The 21,387-nt window shown below is 39.9% G+C and overlaps 2 protein-coding genes and 1 long non-coding RNA gene across 7 annotated transcripts in view; 1 reads left to right on the forward strand and 2 right to left on the reverse strand.

The window, feature by feature from the left end:
* Positions 1-2,669, reverse strand: part of LOC116698333 (uncharacterized) — a 16,779-nt gene extending 14,110 nt beyond the window's left edge. Inside the window, exon 1 of the long non-coding RNA XR_004334185.1 lies at positions 2,611-2,669. This is a non-coding gene — a long non-coding RNA (uncharacterized LOC116698333). The remainder of the gene's footprint in view (positions 1-2,610) is intronic.
* LOC116698329 (signal transducer and activator of transcription 1-alpha/beta) overlaps positions 1-9,755 on the forward strand; it is a 13,138-nt gene extending 3,383 nt beyond the window's left edge. Inside the window, exons 5-25 of one of the 4 annotated variants that reach the window (XM_032530220.1) lie at positions 596-631; positions 726-801; positions 884-969; positions 1,805-1,956; positions 2,104-2,265; positions 2,375-2,467; positions 2,978-3,037; positions 3,178-3,207; positions 3,286-3,376; positions 3,824-3,862; positions 4,248-4,286; positions 4,602-4,685; positions 4,818-4,919; positions 5,273-5,408; positions 6,652-6,692; positions 6,808-6,884; positions 7,443-7,582; positions 7,971-8,147; positions 8,774-8,831; positions 9,014-9,071; positions 9,468-9,755. In XM_032530220.1, the coding sequence (XP_032386111.1) occupies positions 596-631; positions 726-801; positions 884-969; positions 1,805-1,956; positions 2,104-2,265; positions 2,375-2,467; positions 2,978-3,037; positions 3,178-3,207; positions 3,286-3,376; positions 3,824-3,862; positions 4,248-4,286; positions 4,602-4,685; positions 4,818-4,919; positions 5,273-5,408; positions 6,652-6,692; positions 6,808-6,884; positions 7,443-7,582; positions 7,971-8,147; positions 8,774-8,831; positions 9,014-9,071; positions 9,468-9,590 (1,860 nt within the window). In that variant the 3' untranslated portion in view covers positions 9,591-9,755. The remainder of the gene's footprint in view (positions 1-595; positions 632-725; positions 802-883; positions 970-1,804; positions 1,957-2,103; positions 2,266-2,374; positions 2,468-2,977; positions 3,038-3,177; positions 3,208-3,285; positions 3,377-3,823; positions 3,863-4,247; positions 4,287-4,601; positions 4,686-4,817; positions 4,920-5,272; positions 5,409-6,651; positions 6,693-6,807; positions 6,885-7,442; positions 7,583-7,970; positions 8,148-8,773; positions 8,832-9,013; positions 9,072-9,467) is intronic. The other 3 variants (XM_032530221.1, XM_032530223.1, XM_032530222.1) reach the window with 3 other exon arrangements.
* Positions 9,756-12,634: 2,879 nt separating this feature from the next.
* glsb (glutaminase b) overlaps positions 12,635-21,387 on the reverse strand; it is a 44,759-nt gene continuing 36,006 nt past the window's right edge. Inside the window, exons 15-19 of one of the 2 annotated variants that reach the window (XM_032530224.1) lie at positions 18,908-18,969; positions 17,905-17,981; positions 15,180-15,243; positions 13,467-13,603; positions 12,635-13,422 (exon numbers count right to left, since the gene is read on the reverse strand). In XM_032530224.1, the coding sequence (XP_032386115.1) occupies positions 13,412-13,422; positions 13,467-13,603; positions 15,180-15,243; positions 17,905-17,981; positions 18,908-18,969 (351 nt within the window). In that variant the 3' untranslated portion in view covers positions 12,635-13,411. Of the gene's footprint in view, positions 13,423-13,455; positions 13,604-15,179; positions 15,244-17,904; positions 17,982-18,907; positions 18,970-21,387 lie in introns of both variants that reach the window. The other variant, XM_032530225.1, reaches the window with a different exon arrangement.

A 21,387-nucleotide genomic window follows, 5' to 3' on the forward strand; every position in this document is an offset into this window, starting at 1 on the left:
GTTAAAATACGAATATAAATGATCTATTTGTGTTTTAAGTTAATTTAAGGGTGTAAAACTATTGTGTGACTTCTTATCTTTGTAACGGTATATAGTTTTAACTCTTTACTTTAGTTTTTACTTTTCTTTAGTTAAAGAAAGTCCCATAAATGCTGTCAAAACTACTGCATCTTACTTCCGTCCTTCACAATAAAATACCATAATAAGAGCTCCAAAATGTTAATTTCAGTAAAAATAGAAACTTTTTAGGAGGAAAATCCAAGTCTTTCCCTCATTTCATATACTAATCAGACATCTAAATGTCCATGTACATATAGGACAATTCATATGTAGATTGTTAGATGGGTTTAGATCAATTCTGCTGACATTTTGGTGATGATCGGAAATGTAAAGGACTGCGGAAAGACCAGAACGTGCGTCAGTAGGAAAGTGTCTGGATATGGCCAATAGTAGCAAGTACGTGGATACAGTGACGCTACAGTACCAGAGGCTCACACTGTTTGCACAAGTGTCTGTTTTGTAAGAACTTCCACCAGATGGAAATAATAGCAAAAGAGTAAAAGAAATATCTTTGTTTTTGTCACGGTTGCGGCAGTCCAGCAATGGATCGCAAATGGAAGGACTTGATCTGGTAAACTCAGTTTGACTGTAACTTTTGGTTTTATTTCTCCCTGGGTAAACATGCTTCATCATTTCTAAATTTGTCAACTTGACCTCTAATGCAGGAGGTGAAGATAGAAATGAAGTTACTGGAGTTACAAAAAACCATCGATGCCATAAAGAAGAACTGGCAAAGCCAAGGTATGGTAGGAGGAGACAGAAAGAACCAGGTGAAGGGTCGGGTGTGAGTTCATGCTTCATTCATGTCTTTTGTCATTCCCAGTAGAGGAGCACAATGGACTGGCCCAGTCCTGTCCTTTCATGGACGGGGCATGTCTTAGACGGACCAACTTTATCACAAAAACAAAGGTACGCATGTTTGAGTTGTTGACCCAGCATAGGGCTGGGCATTATATAGATGTTATATTGATATACTGTATATGAGATAATATGACATATGTGTTGTCTTTCCTGGTTTTAGAGGCTGCATTACAGTGAAGTGATGTCTTACCTAGCTGTCCTATCATTTGCCTTTACCCACTTAGTCGTTGATTCCACACTATTGATAATTTATCTCAAGTTGTGAAAATATTTTTATATTTTTCCATAGTCAACCCTACAATATTGTAGCAATATCAACATCAAGGTATTTTGGTCAAGAGTATCTTGATTAGGTCTGGGCAATATATCGCTATTATATGGATATCAATCTATGAGACTAGATATCGTCTTAGATTTTGGATATTGTAATATCCTAATATTGCATATCTGTAATATTAAGTGTTGTCTTTTCCTGGTTTTAAACGCTGCATTACATTAAAGTGACGTAATTTCCTGAACACACCAGACTGTGCTATTTGCCTTTACCCACATAACTGATTATTTATAAAAAAATAAAAATTCATTGTGTGCATATTTTGTGAAAACACCAATTGTCAACACTACAATATGGATATCGAGGTATTTGTTAAAGAAATCTGGATATTTGATTTTCTTCCCCCAATCTTCCTATCAGTAAATTGTAAAATGTATGTTTGTGTGTACTGTAAATAGTATGTATATATATTCTATTTTTTTATCTTGATATAATAGTTTAACAACAATCTTGACATGGTTAGTAAGGGGTTGTCGTTTCTGCAGCTTAATTAGACCTCCACCCATTAGTAAAGTACCTAACACTTGCTGTGTTTCGTGTGTTTTGCAGGTGATGCTGCAGCAGATTGTGAACATTTTAAACCCAGCGCAGCAGATGGTGGCGACCCTCACAGAGGTGGAGCTGCCGGAGTGGAAGTGCAGGCAGCGGATGGCATGCGTTGGAAGTCCAGTTGACACCAGCCTGGACCATCTCCAGAAGTGGTAAGAACTTATTAGGACTACCTTGGCTCTTCAAGTTTCATGTTGAGGAAGAAACTTTGTATATTCTCTGTCCAAGCTGTCGCACTTTATACCTAATAACAAACTTGGTGTTATGTGTTCCTGTGTTTGCCTATGCTGGATGTGCAGGTTCACGACTGTGGCACATGTACTACTACGTGTACGCGAACAGCTGCAGGAACTACAAGACCAGAACCAGAAATACAACAGCACCGATACCTCCAGCCTGTCTGGTACCATAGCAGAAATTGAGCGATCCACGCTGCTTTCGTTGACGAAACTTCTTGCACAGTGAGACATTGCATCAGGACCTTTCTGTGTTCTACACACACACACTGACTGACTGGTACACACACTTTCCTTTTTGCTGACATTGTTTTGGTATGGTCTTGCTTTGCAGTGCTCTGGTGGTTGAGAAACAGCCCGTCATGTCGAGTTTACCACATCGGCCTCAAGTACTAAAGATGGGGGTGCGGTTCACAGTGGCAGTGAGGTAAGCCTAATGTAACTAAAGCGTGCGTGTGCGTGTGTGTGTGGACTTGTGTGTGGATCTCAACTGGGCCTGTGTGTGTGTGTGTGTGTGTGTGACCTTCTGATGTTCGTTCCCTTCCTCTTCCTTTGTGTCGGCGTTCCAACCTCTGGTGGATTTCTGAGGACTATGCTTAACTACTCCTCAGACCCCTGCAGGGTAAATCGCGATCTCATCGCTGCTAGACCCGCGTTTACTGGGAAGACTCCAAGATGATCCACATGCGCAGTCAAAGTAGCTTTATTTGAATAAGAATCAATTACGTGCTGGATTCGCAGCAATAACCAAGGGTTATCAGACCTAGACACATCATGATGAACTTAATAGCGTTCTATCTGTGCCAATGAGTTGCTAAATATGAGCCTCGGAGTTATGAGGAGTCGAGACACAGGAGTAGTATAAAATATATATATATATGATTTTATTTGTTATGTTAAAGATCCTTCTGTCAGTATTTGTTTGTTCTCTTCTCAGGTTCTTAGCAAACCTCCCAGAATTCAAGTGCCTGCTCAAGGTCAAACCTGTATTTGACAAGTAAGTCAAAGAGAACTTTGTTCTGAGCCAGTGATATAGTACATCATTATTTTACATAAATAGAAATCTTGTTGATGATTTTACCTTTTAATAAACAATGTTTTATCATTTTTTCACATCTATTTTTGCCTTAAAATAAGGGATGTTGAAGAAGCCAAGACAGTTAAAGGGTAAGTGAAGGGTACCAGAACAATTTGAATTTTGATAAACTACTGACTCAGACTCGCTCTGACCCGATGTCGTTGTAGGTTCCGTCACTTTGTCTTCAACGAGGACTACTGCAGGGTGTTGGACGTGGACGAGTCCTCTGGAGGCTTGGTGGCAGAATTCGGACAAATGGTAGGAAACCCCAGAAACCAACAACAAACATAGCTTTTTATTTTATGACCAAGTACATGTGATATAATGCATGCATCAGGGCTGCACAATTAATCAAATTTTAATCACGATTCTGGCTTCCCATGATCAAATTTGTGTGATTGATCAAAAATCCATGTTTGAATTTCATCCGGTAGATAACGGGCAAACAACGTCAACATAAGAGGAATGTTGCACAATATGGATGTGAAAGCAGTTATAAATATCCTATGTGACAATAAAATTAGTTTTGGTTAAAATTAACAAACAATTGTGATAATTAATCGTTATCTCAATATCGATCAAAATAATTGTGATTATCATTTTGGCCATAATCGTGCAGCCCTAGCGTCCATGCGTACATCAAACAAACACGGTAGAGTATATACTGAGTGCATCTTTTGAAACGTTTTCAATTTTCCTTTTCAGTCACTCAATCAAAGACTGAAAGCCAAAAGATCCCATGAGGTAAGATGAGACATTCAAAATCAACAATCTGCTATTTGAAGGCCGAAACCAGTCCAGTCCATTGTATGAACAAACACTTGATACAGTTTTTTTTTTTTTCTTTTCATTTCTGGACTTTTTTCAACGCCATCACTCAGAAACAGAAGGGCAGATGTTTGTTCAGAGTGTGAGAGTGTGTGTGTTCTACGCTTTACTAAAAATACACTTAATACGGTCAAATTTGAGCCATTTTCAAAGTTTTTTATGAGGAGTCAAGACACAGGAGTAGCATGAAAAGTGGACTGGGACCAGGGACCGTCTGGTTCATTGTTCTGTATGATTTTTTTTTTTGTTATGTTAAAGATCATTCTGTCAGTATTTGTTCTCTTTTCAATTTTCTTTTCAGTCACTTAACCAAAAACAGAAAGCCAAAGGATCCAGTGAGGTAAGACATTCAGAATCATCGATCTGCTGTTTGTAGGTGGAAACCAGTACAGTCTGTTTTATGAACAAACACGTGATACAGTTTTAACGGTCTTTGTTGATGCGCTTATTAGTGGTGACTTGCACTCAAGCATGAACGGATTAGATTCAGGGGGTCAAAGTCCCTGTGACCTCACCACAAGGCAGTAATTCTAGTTCAGTATTGTTAGATTTTATTGTTTTCTCCCACACCTTACTTTTACATGATTGCAAATTAACAATATCAAACAAGTATTTTTTCCCCTTTTTAAAACAACGGGTCTTTCTTCTTCATCAGAGTCCTCTGACAGTCACTGAAGAACTCCACATCATTAAGTTTGTGACGGAGTTTCAGCATGCTGGAATGAAATTTGACATCGAGGTGAGTCCAACATGACACCTGATTTGTGTGCTCGATGCTGCTGAGCTGAAGGTATCGTTGGTTACTATTGGTACTATTTGAGCAGAGCCGTTTACTGAATGATCTCCTCCTCCTCCTCTTGTGTTGGTCCAGGCCAGCTCTCTGCCTTTGGTTGTCATCTCCAGCACCAATCAGGTGGTCAGTGCCTGGGCCTCGGTCATGTGGTGCAACATGGTCTCCATCGGTGAACCCGGGGTAAAGACATCACACCTCCACACCTCCACACAACAAATCAACAACATCATCTTCTGTTTGGCTACATAAGACACATCCAAATTACACCAACCAAACAGTTGTGCGAATGCATCAAACGTCTTATGCGTTTGATTTCTCATTCACAGATGACCATTTTCTTTATTTCATATTGACAACCGTCTTGTCTTTAATCCCATTTTACTTCTTTCATTTATGTAACAGGGACAACTCTCATTATTCGCAGCAGAGCACCTGTAAATGAGCCAGATTTAGCTCAGCAGGCTCATTTTCATCCGTTGTCCCTGGCCAGTTTGAAAATGGCAACCTAAATAAAGTCTAACTTTGTTCTGTAGAATCTGTCGTTGTTCGCGGACCCTCCTCCGCTCACCTGGCAGCAGCTGTCGCACGTTCTGAGCTGGCAGTTTTTACGCGCTGGCCAACGGGAGCTCGACCAAAACCAGCTCTCCTATCTAAGAGACAAACTTGTGGGTGAGTGTTTGACCACTGCTTCATCCAAATAAACTGTGTCATGTTTTAATGGAGAGATATTTATCTAAATTGATTGTACTAAATGTTAAATAAATGCACTTCACTTTCACACACGTATTGGAGACTGGGAAGTTATTTCTAAGTGAACTTCCATGTTAAAGTTAAAGGGTTAGTTTTGGAAAATATGCTTACTTACTTTCTTGCCGAGTGGGATGAGAGGTTTGATACGCACACTGTGTCATTGTGTAAAAATATGAAGCTACAGCCAGAAGATGGTTAACGTAGTTTAGCAGGAAGACTGGACAACTAGTCTCTCTCTCTCTCTCTCTCTCTCTCTCTCTCTCTCTCTCTCTCTCTCTCTGTGTGTGTACAACAACACATGATTTTACCGGGGTTATGTACTGGAGGATTTCTTGGCTGGGCACTGACACTTTGTGGAAGTCCCTGTGAAAATACGTTCTTATTAGTTCAGATTAAACAAAGGAGATGTAACGCGTTAATACATGAGTGTATGGGAGGTTTCGGGAGGTGGATTTTGTTACCTTTGGACAGAGCCAGGCTAGCTACGTCCCCATTTCCAGGTTTTATGCTAAACTAAGCTCAGCTTCTGTAGCTTCATTCTGCACAGACATGAAAGTGGCTTTAATCTTATCCAACTGAAGAAACCGGATGTCTAAAAGTGTTCTCTCTAATGATATAAGAGAAAAATGACAACGATTCCTTTTGGAAACTGTCTCAATAAACCAAGCACATATGAGTTAATGTCTATTAGTATTTTTTTTAAAGTAATTTATAGTTTATTAATGTTTAGAATCAGATACATTTTGATGCAGAATTTTCAAAGACTGTGTACAAAAATATAAAACATACAAGTGTTAAAAGAAGATTCAAAACTATCCAAAAATGACAAAACTATATACTCTCAGGGAGTAATCTTTTCAATTTAGCATATTCAGTAAAATAAAGAAATACAATCAGGCTTATTAGATGTGACATAGTTAAACCATCTTTCCCAATATGAAGCAAACATCTCCATTCTATGATTTATTTATTTAATATTTGCTCCATCGGCCACAGTTTCCATCCATGAGTCTGGCTCTATGTCGGTAGGATAAGATTGTGTTAATATAAGTATGGTTCTTAAATTAAACCTCAGCCTCACTGCTTGGATAAAACTACAATATAAAGGGTGTTGGGCTCTACTTTCATGACATTTCTAACGTGAATGTTGCTTTCTGCACAGATGGTCCTGATGATCTGGTTCCCTGGAGCAAGTTCTCCAAGGTGAGTGTTGAGTAAGATTCTTGTTATAAAGCATTTAAAGCAGTCGGTCCAACCTGTAGGACTTCCGTGGGCCTGTGTGTGTTTAGATGTTGACTTTTCTCTCCTGTGGGGACAGAATGAAAATGCATGGATTTGGATCGATGGGATCCTGGATTTGATCGAAAAACACTTGGCGGATCTTTGGCGCGATGGGTAAGACCCACCCCGAGTATCATTCACAAGAACTATTAGGGCCGGGCGATATGCTTTTGTCCCGATTTGGATTCTTTCACATTACATGGGTGATGATCTGTATTGCATTTTCATGGATTCCATAATATTGAGTATTGGGATTGTCTTTTCCTTTGTTAACATAAACAAAAGTTGAATAATACACTTCATGTGAAAGTATGTCATGAGACATTTTCTGAAAAAATATTTTTCTAAGAAGCATCCACATCACAGTCAGTCTGACATTGATTTAATTTGTAAAGAAGAACATAACATGGATTTTCTGCTTTTGCTCTGTTTTGCTGGAGCCGGAAAAAAATGTCCGTTATATAACGTATAAACAGAACATATTTAGACTCCTTGGTTAAAAATATATATAAAAATCATGATTCAAGGGGAAATAATCGATAAAATAAAAATCCCGATATCCCAAACCAAACAATGAAGGAGAGCGCTGAAACAGGGACCCAGTCTCCCGGTGTTGGGACTCTGTGCGTCCCAGTGAACTAAACCCCCAACATGTTCTGGGTGTCGTTTCAGACTCATCATGGGCTTCGTGAGCAGGAAGAAATCCGAGGATCTGTTGCAGGAAAAAGCGAGCGGGACCTTCCTGCTCCGCTTCAGTGAGAGCAACAAAGAGGGAGCCATCACCTTCAGCTGGGTGGAGCACTCCAATGGCGGTATGGTCCTGGGCGTGTCCCAGGGTTTTGTCAGGCTGTTGATACTGGGTTTCTGCAGGGTCTTAAAAAGTCAAACATTTGAAACCCTAATAAATCATAAAAGAAATTTAAAACGGGTCTAAGATTTCCCTATATCCATGCAATGCTAGTGCTAATTCAAATGTAGGGTTGTAGTTCTTTGATATGATACAAAGTCAATTGCGCTGGGTGCAAGATAGGGCCCTTAGAGTATTTTTACACTAAAATGATGGTGAGGTCCCAGCCAGAGCTGCTTGGTTGTTACTGGCACGGTTAGCATGTCTCTGTCTCATGCCATGCAGACTGACCCTGCGTAGCGTGTGTCTTTTTGTTTGCTTACTTTCCCTTCTGCATGTGTTTCCTCCTGTAGACATCCATGTGCACGCCGTCGCTCCCTACATCAAGAAAGAGCTGGTGAACACTTCTCTGCCCGACATCATCAACACCTACAGTCTGAGAGCCGAGGGGAACAGGTACTGGAACCCTCTGATCTACCTTTACCCAGACATCAGCAAAGACGTCTTCGGACACTACAACAACACCTTAAGTACGCGCTCCTTCTCACTTTCTCCTGAGAACAAAGTCACTTTATTTACCCAGAACAACAGTAAAAGAATTTGTTTCATGATGGTGATTAGTTTTTTTTCTACTTGGGACTAAGAGAATTTAAATTTGAGTATGAAACAATTCAGTTCCTCAACCCAAATCTGTCCCCTTATCATCTTCAATCATTAGCAGTAACCCATTAGTTGCGATGGTACTGTGAATATTTCTATTTCTATGAATGTATTCTGTAATTCTGTTGCTTTTATCGAATGTCGCTCTATGTAAGTTAATTCAATTTAAATTTTCTTGGTGGAAAAACCCTTGTGCACACGAATGCCTGAAGGGAATTATTGTATGTATATAAAGCATATTTTTATTTCTTGTGTATGTGGATTAGATAATGGATTTGTTTAAAATGTGTATATTTGAGATATGCTGTGTAGGTGTAACTACATCTTTAACAATATCTGTTAGGCCAAAGTTTGGAAATGTCATGTCAATGTTAACACAAATCCATTTGTCTATTACAGGGAGTATTGCATAACAATGTGCAGATTTGACCTCTGTGCAACAGAAAATGAGTTAAACATGAGCCTGTAATGACCTCTAATCCTCTCTGTCATGCAGAAAAGTCAACCCCTGAAAAGGACGGGTACATTCCCAAAAGACGTATGGACGTCTCACTGTAAGACAATAATAATGAAGCAAATGCATTAAGATTTCTACTCTTTGTATCACGTAGCTTTCCATGTCTGCAGCCGTTCATTCATGGAGAAAATGGGGATGTTTTCAAAAAGCTAAATCTCAATATAAATAATAACATAAGCAATATTCATAAGCAATACTTGTTTGTGTGTTTTTCCTCAGAAGTCCTACACCACCTCCCTCTCCACCTACGGACATGGACGTGTACTTGAACACACCAGTGGGTTTGACCTACTATTTTTGTAGTATTTACCTATAGCAGCCTGTTATTGATTTGTTTATTTTGTTTCTTAGCCACCAGGTTGCCGCTAACACGACTTCAATATATTTCTAATCCAAACAACGTCAAACTTGGCTCTGCACTTCCTCGTACCCGTAGCCAGACACCTGTTAACACGCGCATAACACAGACAGACCGTAATTCATAGATAGATGAGAGCAATTAGACTAATGAAAGTAAAGTTGGACGCTATAACGCCAACAAAGAGAGGTGTGGGGAACCCTTCTCTGGGGCCCCAACACCTCACGGTGCTGTTTGAGCCATTGTTTATCTGAAAATGTGAATTCATTCATATTTTCTCAGTTTAAATAAAAACATGTTTTTTTTTCCTTGTAGCTGGAGGATTTCCAACTGTATCAGGAAGTCATTCGAGATTTACTCAACTCACCGGAAGACATTTGGACATCATCTGGACACCAAGAAATGATGCAAACTCAGAACGACTTCAGATTGTGCTGATTTTGGTTTTCCCTTTTGGAAACGTGGCAGGTTACTGTGTCCCAATCAGGAAGTCATCAGGTAGAGATGTTTTAGTCTTTAAGTACATGCAATGTTTTCAGGTCAGGTGTCAGTAATAGCCTACTATGAAAGGTTAAAATGATACAAAACCAATGATCAATATGAGCGTAATGATGTAAGATTGTGCTAAATGTACAGTATATATTGAGCAAAGCTACAAGTTAAAATATTCAGGTTTTCTAAGAGGGACTTCTAACAAAATGTGGGGTGATTTTCTGATTTACTGTTTTAAAGTAAACTATTTTTACTTGCACATGATCACTTTTCACTCAGTATTTAGAAGATTAAAATCTCAATGCTGTGTGTGTAAACTCCATACTGAACTGTATATGATCTTTACTTTGTTTATTCAAATAAACTCATCTGAATACATTCCAGTGCCAAGACCTTCTGCATCATTCAGGACTAAATCTATGTAATAACTTGATTAAAAAAAACATTCAGTGGTTCCCTATGTGGACTGCCGAAATATACCGAGCCTTTTTCCCAGAAATCAGTTCAATGTACGGAAAACCATTTCATCAGGAGAGTCCGTGATCCGCTGGACGGGGATGGCAGCTTGAGGCGAAGCTCCTCCAACTTTGCCAAATGGAGTTTTTACATGGTTCCTACGCCCGTCCTCTACCACTGTGTTGCTCCGTATAGTTTCTTCACCCTCGTGTCTTCTTCCCGTCGACCTGCAACTTTGATTTTCGGGGTTCAAATTTCAACAGTTCGTTGTGATTTTTTTTCTTCTACACTTTTTGACATTCTTTTCAATTTTAATCCATTTCTTTGTCACTGGGTCAAATTTGACAAAAGTCTCAGTTCCAGTCCCTGGCGTCTGCACTTTAAGGAGAGAGAGAGAAAGAGAGAGAGAGAGAAAGAGAGAGAGAGAGAGAGAGAATAGGCCCTCTGTAGTTAACAGTGGTTGGCATTGGTGCACGGTTATGTGATACCACCACTTAACAACCAAATGGCAAAGCAGGATCATGGATAATGATCGTATAACGTTAGGAACGTAACTACGGATCTAAGAATCAAGCTCAGTGTTGAGCACGGCCTCTTGGATGAACTAGAGCTCAGGGGCTATGAAGTGAAAAGAGACAGGTAAAGATGAGAAACCAGCATTTTCTACCTCATTGGAGTTAATGTATATATAACTTGGTTGTTCAACTATTTAACCAATGAACACAGCTAAATGTAATGAAGGACACATTAACTGTATGTTGACCCATCATCAGGTTGTCTATTATTGACACTTGTGACTTCTGCGGCTCCGTATGGACTTTGTTCACAATCTTTTACAATCAAACAACAAGAACCTCTATTTTATTTGGCCATTTTAGTTTTGACAGGACAGATAAGGACATTGTTGTAACAAAGGGCTGCAGGTGGGAGTCGAACCCCGGCCCGCTGCATCGAGGCGTAAACCTCTACATATGGACGCCTGCTCTATAAGCTGAGCTATCTGGGTGCCCCACATTGAGAATGAGATGACATTATGTCTGTGAAATTTCAATATATATTCCAGTGTGGAGGAATGTTACAGCAGCATTACTATTTAGTTTAGTTCAGGTCATAGTTACAGTAATTGCACAGCACGCACTGCTCATATTTATATTTTAAATATATTTTTTAATGCCATTAGGTGCAATCCGTTCCATTCTAACAGTACAGTCCTTCTTGTTGATTATAGATTAGATGTGTGTGTGTGTGTGTGTGTGTGTGTGAAAGAGCATTTGTAAATAAGTTTCTACTGCATACTGTATGTAACGTCAGAATACTAAAGTAAGAATTACTGAAAGTCTTTTATATTGGTAATTGTCAAAAGTTTCATAAATTGTCCTTGTGCTGCTGAAATAGCTCTTTGCAGGAAAACCCAACAATATGACGACCAATGAAGCCTAAAATTAAACCAATTAGCAAAAGTATGCATTTTTCATGTGTAATCAAAGAATATTTCAAATTTGACAAGGACTTTGGCTGTGGATGTTGCAGACAGGAAGGGAGGGAGCATGTTTACTTACTTATAAACATAATCAAGATTAAAAACCAGCAATGCATACACCGAAAAATGTAACTATGAGAACAAAAATAATAAAGAAACCAACTTGCCTTCATCCCAGGTGCAAAAAATGACACAATCTTACATCTTTAGATGATTTTTACTCTTTAAAAAGTATCTCTGAAATAAATACAGTATTTCTATTGCAATGTTGCCACTGAAAAATACATTCGGAGTACAATCTTTCAAAGGAGACAGAGCTTCATAAACCTCAGGAGAACAATCGGAGAACAGCTGCAGCTATAAGGAAAACAAACAGGCAGGTAACCGTGGTGACAGCGTACTGCCTGTGAGCCTTTACACATTCACATAAACACAGACACATTATAAAGTTTATATCAGAATTTCCAAACACCTCACTATCTCACAAAACTAATACAGCTGGGAGTATTACCCAATTATTTCTAGGTAGAGAATAGTATAACATGAACTATAGTGGAACTAAACTAATACATTTGATATAATCTATATCCTGGGATGCCATGGATGGGGTTTACAGTACCGACACCAGAGGTGGGGCAGAGTCACAAGCGAGTCTCAAGTCCCTGTAGAGAGAATCAAGCAAGTCCAGTCGAGTCTCTGCTGTCAGTCAAACTAGTCCCAGAGTCTAAAGTGGGTTCAAATCAACGTTTAACCAGCCTGAAAAGACACATTCACGTCCCTGTCCTTGGGGTTTTGTTTTGTTTTGTTCGGTCTCAGATCTCTGCAGGGTAAATCCAGACCACTAGCTAGACTATCTGTCCAATCTGAGGACTATGGTTACCTGGTCCTCAGGTCTCTGCAGGGTAAATCCAGACAGCTAGCTAGACTATCTGTCCAATCTGAGGACTATGGTTACCTGGTCCTCAGGTCTCTGCAGGGTAAGTCCAGACAGCTAGCTAGACTATCTGTCCAATCTGAGGACTATGGGTACCTGGTCCTCAGATCTCTGCAGGGTAAATCCAGACAGCTAGCTAGACTATCTGTCCAATCGGAGTTTTCTGTTGCACGACTAAAACTACTTTTGAACGTACACATGTTCCACCAAAACAAGTTCCTTCCTGAAACTATTTTGCAGAGGCACCGTGGCTCCGCCCAAGACGATTGTGATTGGTTTATACCAGGAATACCAATAAACCCGAGCACGTTTTTCTCCTATCCAGGAATGGCAGTCTGGCAACGCGAGACTAGCCCTCTGTCGCCCTCTGGAAAGGTTGCCAGGTTTGCTAAAAAATTACCCAGTCAAGTTCTAAAAAAAACAAACCACAACTTCTTAATAGCTCAACAAAAAAGCTAATATTGCATTGTATTACATTAATAAAAAGTCCTTTCGAGTCAGCCGTCTCAAGTCGAGTCGTTTATCAGTGCAAGTCAAGCAAGTCTCCGGTCCTTGAGTTTGTCGTGCCACTAGAGCCCCCCACCTCTGACCGACACATGACATGAGTAATATACTGTGAGTGTTGCATTATAGATGTCCAGATATTGTATCATTTGTTTAAACAGCATTGACGAGGCGCTCACTCACACACACACACACACACACACACACACACACACACACACACACACAGAGATATGAAGTAGAACAGTGACGTACAGCCACAAAGCAAAGCATACCAGACGGGACGCAGCATAATAACTAATTCACCCCACATATCCAAAGTTTGGTCACTAATGTTTAAAGTTGTTCAAAGACAATGGTCCACCTAAAGTGTGCTGGCTGTGTGCAGCAGGCCTACAGCAGGCCTCCAGCAGGCCTCCAGCAGGCCTCCAGCAGGCCTACAGCAGGCTGTCCAGGCTCTTCTCAGCACTCTCCTTGTCGTCTGCCCCCGCCGCCCGGCTGTGTTTCTCGTTGTGTTGCTGCAGGATGGTGACCACGTCGTGGTGGCCGAAGTGCACCGCTTCCTCTATCGGCGTGTTCCCCCATCTGTACACAGGAAACAGGCCTTTAGTTCTTCAAAAGCACTGGCTGGGAAATAGGGCATGCATACACAAACAGCATGTAGATAGATAGATAGATAGATAGATAGATAGATAGATAGATAGATAGATAGATAGTAGATAAGTGATAGATAGATACATAGATAGATAGATAGATAGATAATATACATAGATACATAATAGATACATAGTAAGTAATAGATAGAGTGGATAGTCTAGATATATAGATAGATAGATATCAAGATAGAGAGTAGATAGATAATATATAGATAGATTGAGAGATAGATAGATAGATAGATAGATAGATAGATAGATAGATAGGATGATAGTATAGATATAGTACATAGATAGATAGATAGATAATACATAGATAGATAGATAGAGAGATAGATAGATAGATACAGAGATAGATAGATAGATAGATAGAGATGATGATAGATAGATACATAGATAGATAGATAGATTAAGAGATAGATAGATAGATAGATAGATAGATAGATAGAGGTAGATAGATAGATAGAGTAGGAGTAGATAGAGGATAGATAGATAGATAGATAGATAGATACATAGATAGATAGATAGATAGATATAGAGGATAGATACATAGATATATAGTAGATAGAGAGATAGATAGATAGATATATGATGGAGATAGATAGATGGATAGATAGATAGATAGATATAGGTGATGGATGATAGATAGATATAGATAATAGATAAGTGATAGAGAGAGAGAGATAGATAGAGAGATACTAGATAAAGTAGATAGTGAGATGATGAAGTGATAGATAGATAGATATATATATAGTGATAGATAGATAGATAGATACTAGATAGATAGATAGAGATATAGATATATAGAGTGATAGATATATAGATAGATAGATAGATAGATATTTATTGATCCCAAAAAAATGGAAATTACAGCAGCACACGTACATTTGTCACACAACACAGAATATAAATATAAATGAGATACTAGTAAAAAATATACATACATACAGTATACATGAAATAATAATAATAATAATAATAATAATAGGAATAAAATATAAGAACAAATATTTAAATATCTATAACTGCTTAAATAATATGCTAAATGTATGCTAAAATGGGTTAGGGTTAGATCATTGTGCAGTTCACACAATACTAGTCTGGATCAACAGAAGTATATTTCCACAATAATTGTCCAGATGTCCCTCACCTTCCACTCTCTCTCTCTCTCTCTCTGTGTGTTGTCGTTCTTAAACTCCCTTCGCTTCAAGAAACAACAACAAGCTCCGAGCTAGCGAGCTACACACTAAAAATGGCAGGTCGTGAAGAAAATGTGGACAGTGCAACAAGGCGGGCCTGCTTGGTGTTACATTCTTCACGGTTTCATGTTACTAGACGTAACAATAAAAATGAGGACAACATTGGAATATTAACCCATTTAAAAGAGAAAGCCATGAGATGGAGAGGCTGACATCAAGTTCAAGTTCTGCTACTTAAAAGAAGGAAGAGGAACAGAGGATGAAGAAGACCCCGCTGATGCACGGGGGGGGGGGGCGGTCTGGGCTCACCTGTCCCTGGGTACCGGGTTCACCTTGCAGGCCTCCAGCAGGAAGCGCACCACCTCTGTGTGTCCTGAAAGCAGAGCACGTGTCAGAAATACAACGCGTGCATGTAGAGCAGGGGTCTTCAACAGGGGGTCCGCGACCCCTAGGGGGTCCGACAGGAGGGTCTGCATGGGGTGGCGCGAAAGTTTTGGTTGATTAGACTTTTTTTATATTCCCCCCCCCCCCCTGCAATTTTTTCCACTAATTGAAATTCTTTAAATACACATTAACATGAATTCAACACACTGTAGTAAACAGATAAATGGAGGCAGAAGATGTCTTTCAGTCATCAATGCACACAGGCTATAGGACCAGTTTGATATAACACAATGTTATACAATATATATAATTAGGGGGTCCCCGCTCCATCTCGCCATCAGTTTGGGGGTCCTTGGCCTGGAAAACGTTGAAGACCCCTGATGTAGAGGCTCATACTGGGAAGCCAAGAATGACAGCCCCTGTGTGATGGCCGTAGACTGGATGGTGACGACCGACCGTCTCATTCCAACACCGACACACGCGCTACCACAGCCTCCACGCTTCTGGGAAGGCTTCCAGCAGACGGGGACGTTTCATCTGTCACGTTAAAACCGGTTCTACACCTTTTCTTAAATTGAAGCTCCCTGTTGTCTAAAATATAAATAGTATGTATAATATACGTATGCTGTAGTAATAACATTTGTCACGTTTTGGAAAAAAGGCCCCAGACCCAAAGTACACAAATATGTGGACATGGTTAAACATACATTGGTATATTGATTTTATACTCAACTTTATTTATATAGCACATTTCATACAAACATGCACCCAGAATGCATCAGTCTCTTTTACACGTCCACAAAAAAAGAAAGAAGAAAAAAGGTAGGTCACCTTTAACACGACATGCATGACAGGAAGCTGACAGCCATCAGTAGCTAGAAGCTAGGGAACCGAGCGGTTGTCACTGCCAGATGTGAGTCGAGTGCAGATGTGAGTCGAGTGCAGATGTGAGTCGAGTGCAGATGTGAGTCGAGTGCAGATGTGAGTCGAGTGCAGATGTGAGTCGAGTGCAGATGTGAGTCGCGCACGCTCAGAGATAAACGGTTTACGGCATGACGTGTCATACTGAAATTAGTGAAATCCATGATCACAATAACAGAAGATGGGAATCATGTCAGAAACGTTTTAGCTGTCTATGGTTGTTATATTGCTAACGTTAGCTCTAAACGCCATTCAGCTGACAGCCTTTGTTGTGTCTGATGCTAACTTGTAGCTAAGCTAGCAGTGAACCAACTTGGTTAAGTAGGTCCATTTTTACTGTGTTGACGTTACAGAAGTCTCTCCTTAGCATCTTTTTTTATTTTTATATTTTATTAACAGATAACAATACAAACATTCAGACAACGCAGATCAAAAAAGAAAGATCATATGGAAAAGGGATTGCAACTTATATGAATCAATAAACAATAGTAATAAAAATAGTACAAGATAAATAAGAGCATGGAGTGGACAATAGTAAAATAAAATAAATCAAAAAAAAAAACTAAAAATGTAAGAGATTTGCAAAGGTGTATAAATTGTGAAAACAGAAGTATTAATTAAATAGATTGGGATGTATCTCAAAAATAAATCTAGCTTTTTTTATTAGTCATTAAATTAATAGACTCAATATATGTATCAAATTCAATTTGGAAAAATTGAAAGCCTGTTTGTTTGATCTGCAACGCAACGATGACGTAGGTAAAGAAAGGGAATCTGGAAGGGCATTTTAAAACACAACTTAGGTTTTATAAGCCCAAGGATTTTTGAGTGAATCTAAATCAAGTGACTGCAAACCTTTGTGCTACGACCCCAAAAACAACCAAACAGGAACGCTGTGTGGAGGTTCAGTGCAACCGCAGGAGAACGTCACAGTTGGTTGGTTCTCTTAACGTTTAGGCAACGTTTAGTCTTTGGTTTGGTTCGAACTAACTTTTAGCGAACCATAAACTAACGTTCCCTAAATGTTCTGTGTTAGTGGGGCGGGAGCTACGAGAGGGATTTCCCTGCAAGAACGCCAACGCTTCACAAAAAAATGGGATTTAAAAGCAGAGCTTGCAGCGCTGCAGTCAATCTTCACCAAACCGAAGACCCAGGGTAAGGCCGCAGCTATTGCTTCCCATAGACTGTATATATATATATATATATATATATATATTGATTCAATATATACATACAGTCTATGTTGCTTCCTATCACGTCAGCCACGTCTTGCTAAACACAAGAAACCATTCAACGACGGGTGAGAAAAATCGATAAAGCTCAGTATCCCGATATTTTCAGTGGCAATACTGTATCGATACACAGGCGCCAAATGGATCACCGGCGATCGCCGCCCGTTGCATGCTGGGTAGATTTGTGGTCCGGCTTGATACCGACTTGCTCTGATGTCATGCGATCAGGCGGAGATCAAGGCGGCCGCAGGTCTGAGACGCAGGCAGTCCTGTTCAGCCTGAAGGCTGCAGGAATCGGCTGGAAAGCAGTCCGACCTGAGAGAGGATTTTTGTCCCGCATTAACGGGGACAGGCCACCATCTGGTCACCCTGGACCATTATTAGTAAGACGGCCCCCCCCCCCCCCAGGTCAATTACGTTTGAACTGAATGACAAACATGGAATGACAGCTGCAGTATCGGCAAAGACTAACAGGCTGACGTTAGGCTGAACGTTACCTTCAGCTGCTGCCACGTGCAGGGCCGTTCTGGAGTCGTAGTCCCTCTGCTCCATGTCCATGGATGACAGCGCAAACCTACACACACACACACACACACACACACAGTCACTTTGTAAGTAAGTACCTTCAATAATTGCATTCTTTGCAAAATGACACACCTTATCAGCCAATATAACAGTGTAGAGTTAACTGAATCTCCCCCCCCAACTGAGACACTGAAATGTTGGCATTTTTCCTCCAAACATAGGCTTATGCTGTTAAAAAAATTATATATTGTACTTGCATTTGGGTATTTGCCAATACAGAGTACCGATCTACAGTAAGTTCTTCATTAATATACTATTACAGTTCTAACATCTAACTTTGACAACATGTGTTATTTGCACCTGAATGCATCATGAGTTTACAAGGTTCATTTAAAAGCACCATGACGTCCCGTTGAAGCCAACCCGCCGGCACTATTCGTTGTTTGTTTCCATAACTCACAGGAAGGGGGGACTTCAGAGAACCAGGAGGATTTGTACCGTGTATCTGACATCCCCGACTCCGCAGCGGCCTTGGCGTCTAAAAAAGTACAGCTGCCGGCTACTGGTAAGCTACAGCGTGTCTTTAGCTGCAGGCTGTTACAGGTCCGGGACGTGGACTCCCGGTGTTTGGATCCTTTCGAGTGAAATACATCCGCCCTTTAGACCAACTCGCTCTAGATTTTTCCTCTTTAGGCTAGCTATCAGATAATATTAGGGTGACCATAGTTACACTCGGCACAGCCTCAAAACACAAATTCAGAAGGGATTATTAACTCAGACGTTAATAAACATGCTTTTTAAGCCTCAATGTCCTCTGGGGGAGGACATTTACCATCTCTCTGTTTTTGTGTGAGCGTCAGTGAATACATAATCACACACAGTTCACTGTTATTTGGAATGGACTCCACCGGGTGACCAAAGTGAAATAAGCCCAAATAAGTTTAGTAAATGTGAAAAAGAGTGTGAGCAGGTCACCTCCTCAGCGCAGAGACGTCTCCTGTGTAGGCAGCAAACAGCAGGTTGATGACGGACTTGACCTGTGGACAGAGACAGACAAAGAAAGACAACATTTGCAGAAGGACCACAGACTCACTCTATTTATTTTCACTACTACTCCACCAAGTCTAGCAACTAGAAGACAAGCTACTAGGTTCTACCAGTGGGTATAAAACAGAAATGATTCATAAATGACTAACGTTACATATTTTAGTTTCACTGTCATTCGTCATTGATTCGCATATTGATATATATATATATATGATGAGGCCGGTGTTATTCTATAGTTTCTTATTGTCACAGATTCCATAAATATAGCTGTTCATCTTTTGGTACTTTCAGACTTCTCTACCCTGGCTCTCCATCCCAAACACATTTGTTCCTACTGAGGGAATGGAGAAATATTTCCTCCTTTATAGAGCTGTGTAGATTGAATTATTACTTTATGTTATCACTATTATTATTTCTTCAACTTTTTGAACATATTTACACTTTTAAAAACTGCTCACAAATATATAGTTTGTACTTTTTAGAGAACATTGCTCAAACAGTAATAAGTTGGTATTTGTTGGGCAATCATTTTAAATGTGGATTAATAGACATTTGGTGTAGTATTTACAGCAGCAGGACAATGTGTGTGTGTGTGTGGGATTGAGTCTAATTAAACTACAGTGTGTGTATGTGTGTGTTTTCATGTTGATGAAGGAACATGTCACTCAGTGCAACACTGTGACTCAATAATGTGTTTTTAATAGTTTTTAGACAACAATAGAGCTCTATGATACACACACAATATCGTGAGTAGGATCAATTTCTTGATGGTTTCATGGGATCTGTTGAAAATTCAATTTACACTTGAAGTTGGACATTGTAATCTTGTGTCTTTCAGAGTGTAGCAGGCTGAGATTTGAAGATAAGAGGGAATATATCGGTATCATATGAAACTAAACCATGTCACGCTAGGTCGTCGCGAAGGGGGCAAAATAATGTTTCAAAGTCAGGCTACATTCTGGGAAGGGAAAAAACTAGCATGGCCATTTTTAAAAGGGTCCCTGACCTCTGACCTCAAGTTAATGTGATGAAAATGGTTTTGTGGGTACCCGTCAGTTTCTCCTTTACAGGCATGCCCACCGAACGTTTGGGGCACAAACCATGCAGTTTTTCTCATGCAGAGTAAATAGGATATTTTCGCCTTTGCTAAAATAGTGAATTTGAGTATTTCTGTATACTGGGGTCCAGGAGTTGCGTTATCTTGGTATGAGGTGATGTTTGTCCCCATAGGCGCCATTTCAATTAAGTGAGACCAATTTTGAGCAGTTTCCTGAACAGAGGTAGTCCGGGAAAACCCCGACAAACTTCTGGCAAATTTGAAATTTGCTCTGCAAGTCTGTCTGGTCAAGAGCCCATTTCCAATTGTTCCAAATCGAGGCACCAATCCCAACCGCGGAGGCGGGTTTTACACGATGACGGTAGCTCTGCAACATGCGTGCTGGTTGGGATATTTTTTTTTTTCATTGTTCTGCATCCGTCATCCTCTTCATCGCTCTTATTGGTTTTAGATCTCTCCAATTGCGCCCAGAGGCATTTCAGCGGCGTCCACTGGTGGAAATGGGCTGTGAATGAACCTTTCTCAGTTACAACTTGATTAATTAATCCATTAATCATTATTTATTTATGATTCATGACTAGAACAACTTGATACAGGGCTGAACTGAATGTCAAATTAATCCTCAGGTTCCCAGCTTTTAAATGCTATACACCACTTCTATGTGAAAAAGAGGGAGGAATGCTAAGGGTTAACTATGAAAGAGACCTCAACTCAGCGGTCTACCATTGCAGACAAAGTTACATCTACTCAATCACAAGAACAACACACTGTTACACAAGAGATCCCTGCAGCAGTACAGACTTACCATCAAACAGGAATCAATCATTTCCTATAAGCAGAACTTCAGGAGTTGAAAACATGCAAAGAAACGTAAGGAGGATCGATACTAGCCTGAATGTAGTCTTCAAAACAGGCTAGTACGTGAAAGAATGTATTACACTATCTCAGTGTATTATCGTAGGGTTTACTATACAAGAATTTGAATTCTAAAGAGACTTTTACTGAAGAAAATCTCAATAATTCACTGAAATGACTGGATGTGAACCCCACAGAGAGGGATTTATCAAACGTACTGTAAGAAAAAAGAAAATATTTGGAAAAAGAAAAAAGTAGTAATAGTGTTTTTTGCAACAAGGGTACAGATGGGTACTTACTCATACTTCACCACCACAACACTTTATAACACGTGGCTAATATTTCAGCCCATGCAGCAAGAGTAACATAAACAAGTAAAATATTCAGTGTTCACCAGTAACAACCGTTAGAGCCTAGCTGTAACTAAACGTCAAATGATTAAAGCTCGTTAAGTTCAGACACGTAAAAGCAGTAACAGACAGAAGGGAGCACCCAA

The sequence above is a fragment of the Etheostoma spectabile genome, chromosome 11 (genome assembly GCF_008692095.1).
Source record: "Etheostoma spectabile isolate EspeVRDwgs_2016 chromosome 11, UIUC_Espe_1.0, whole genome shotgun sequence".
NCBI lineage: Eukaryota > Metazoa > Chordata > Actinopteri > Perciformes > Percidae > Etheostoma > Etheostoma spectabile.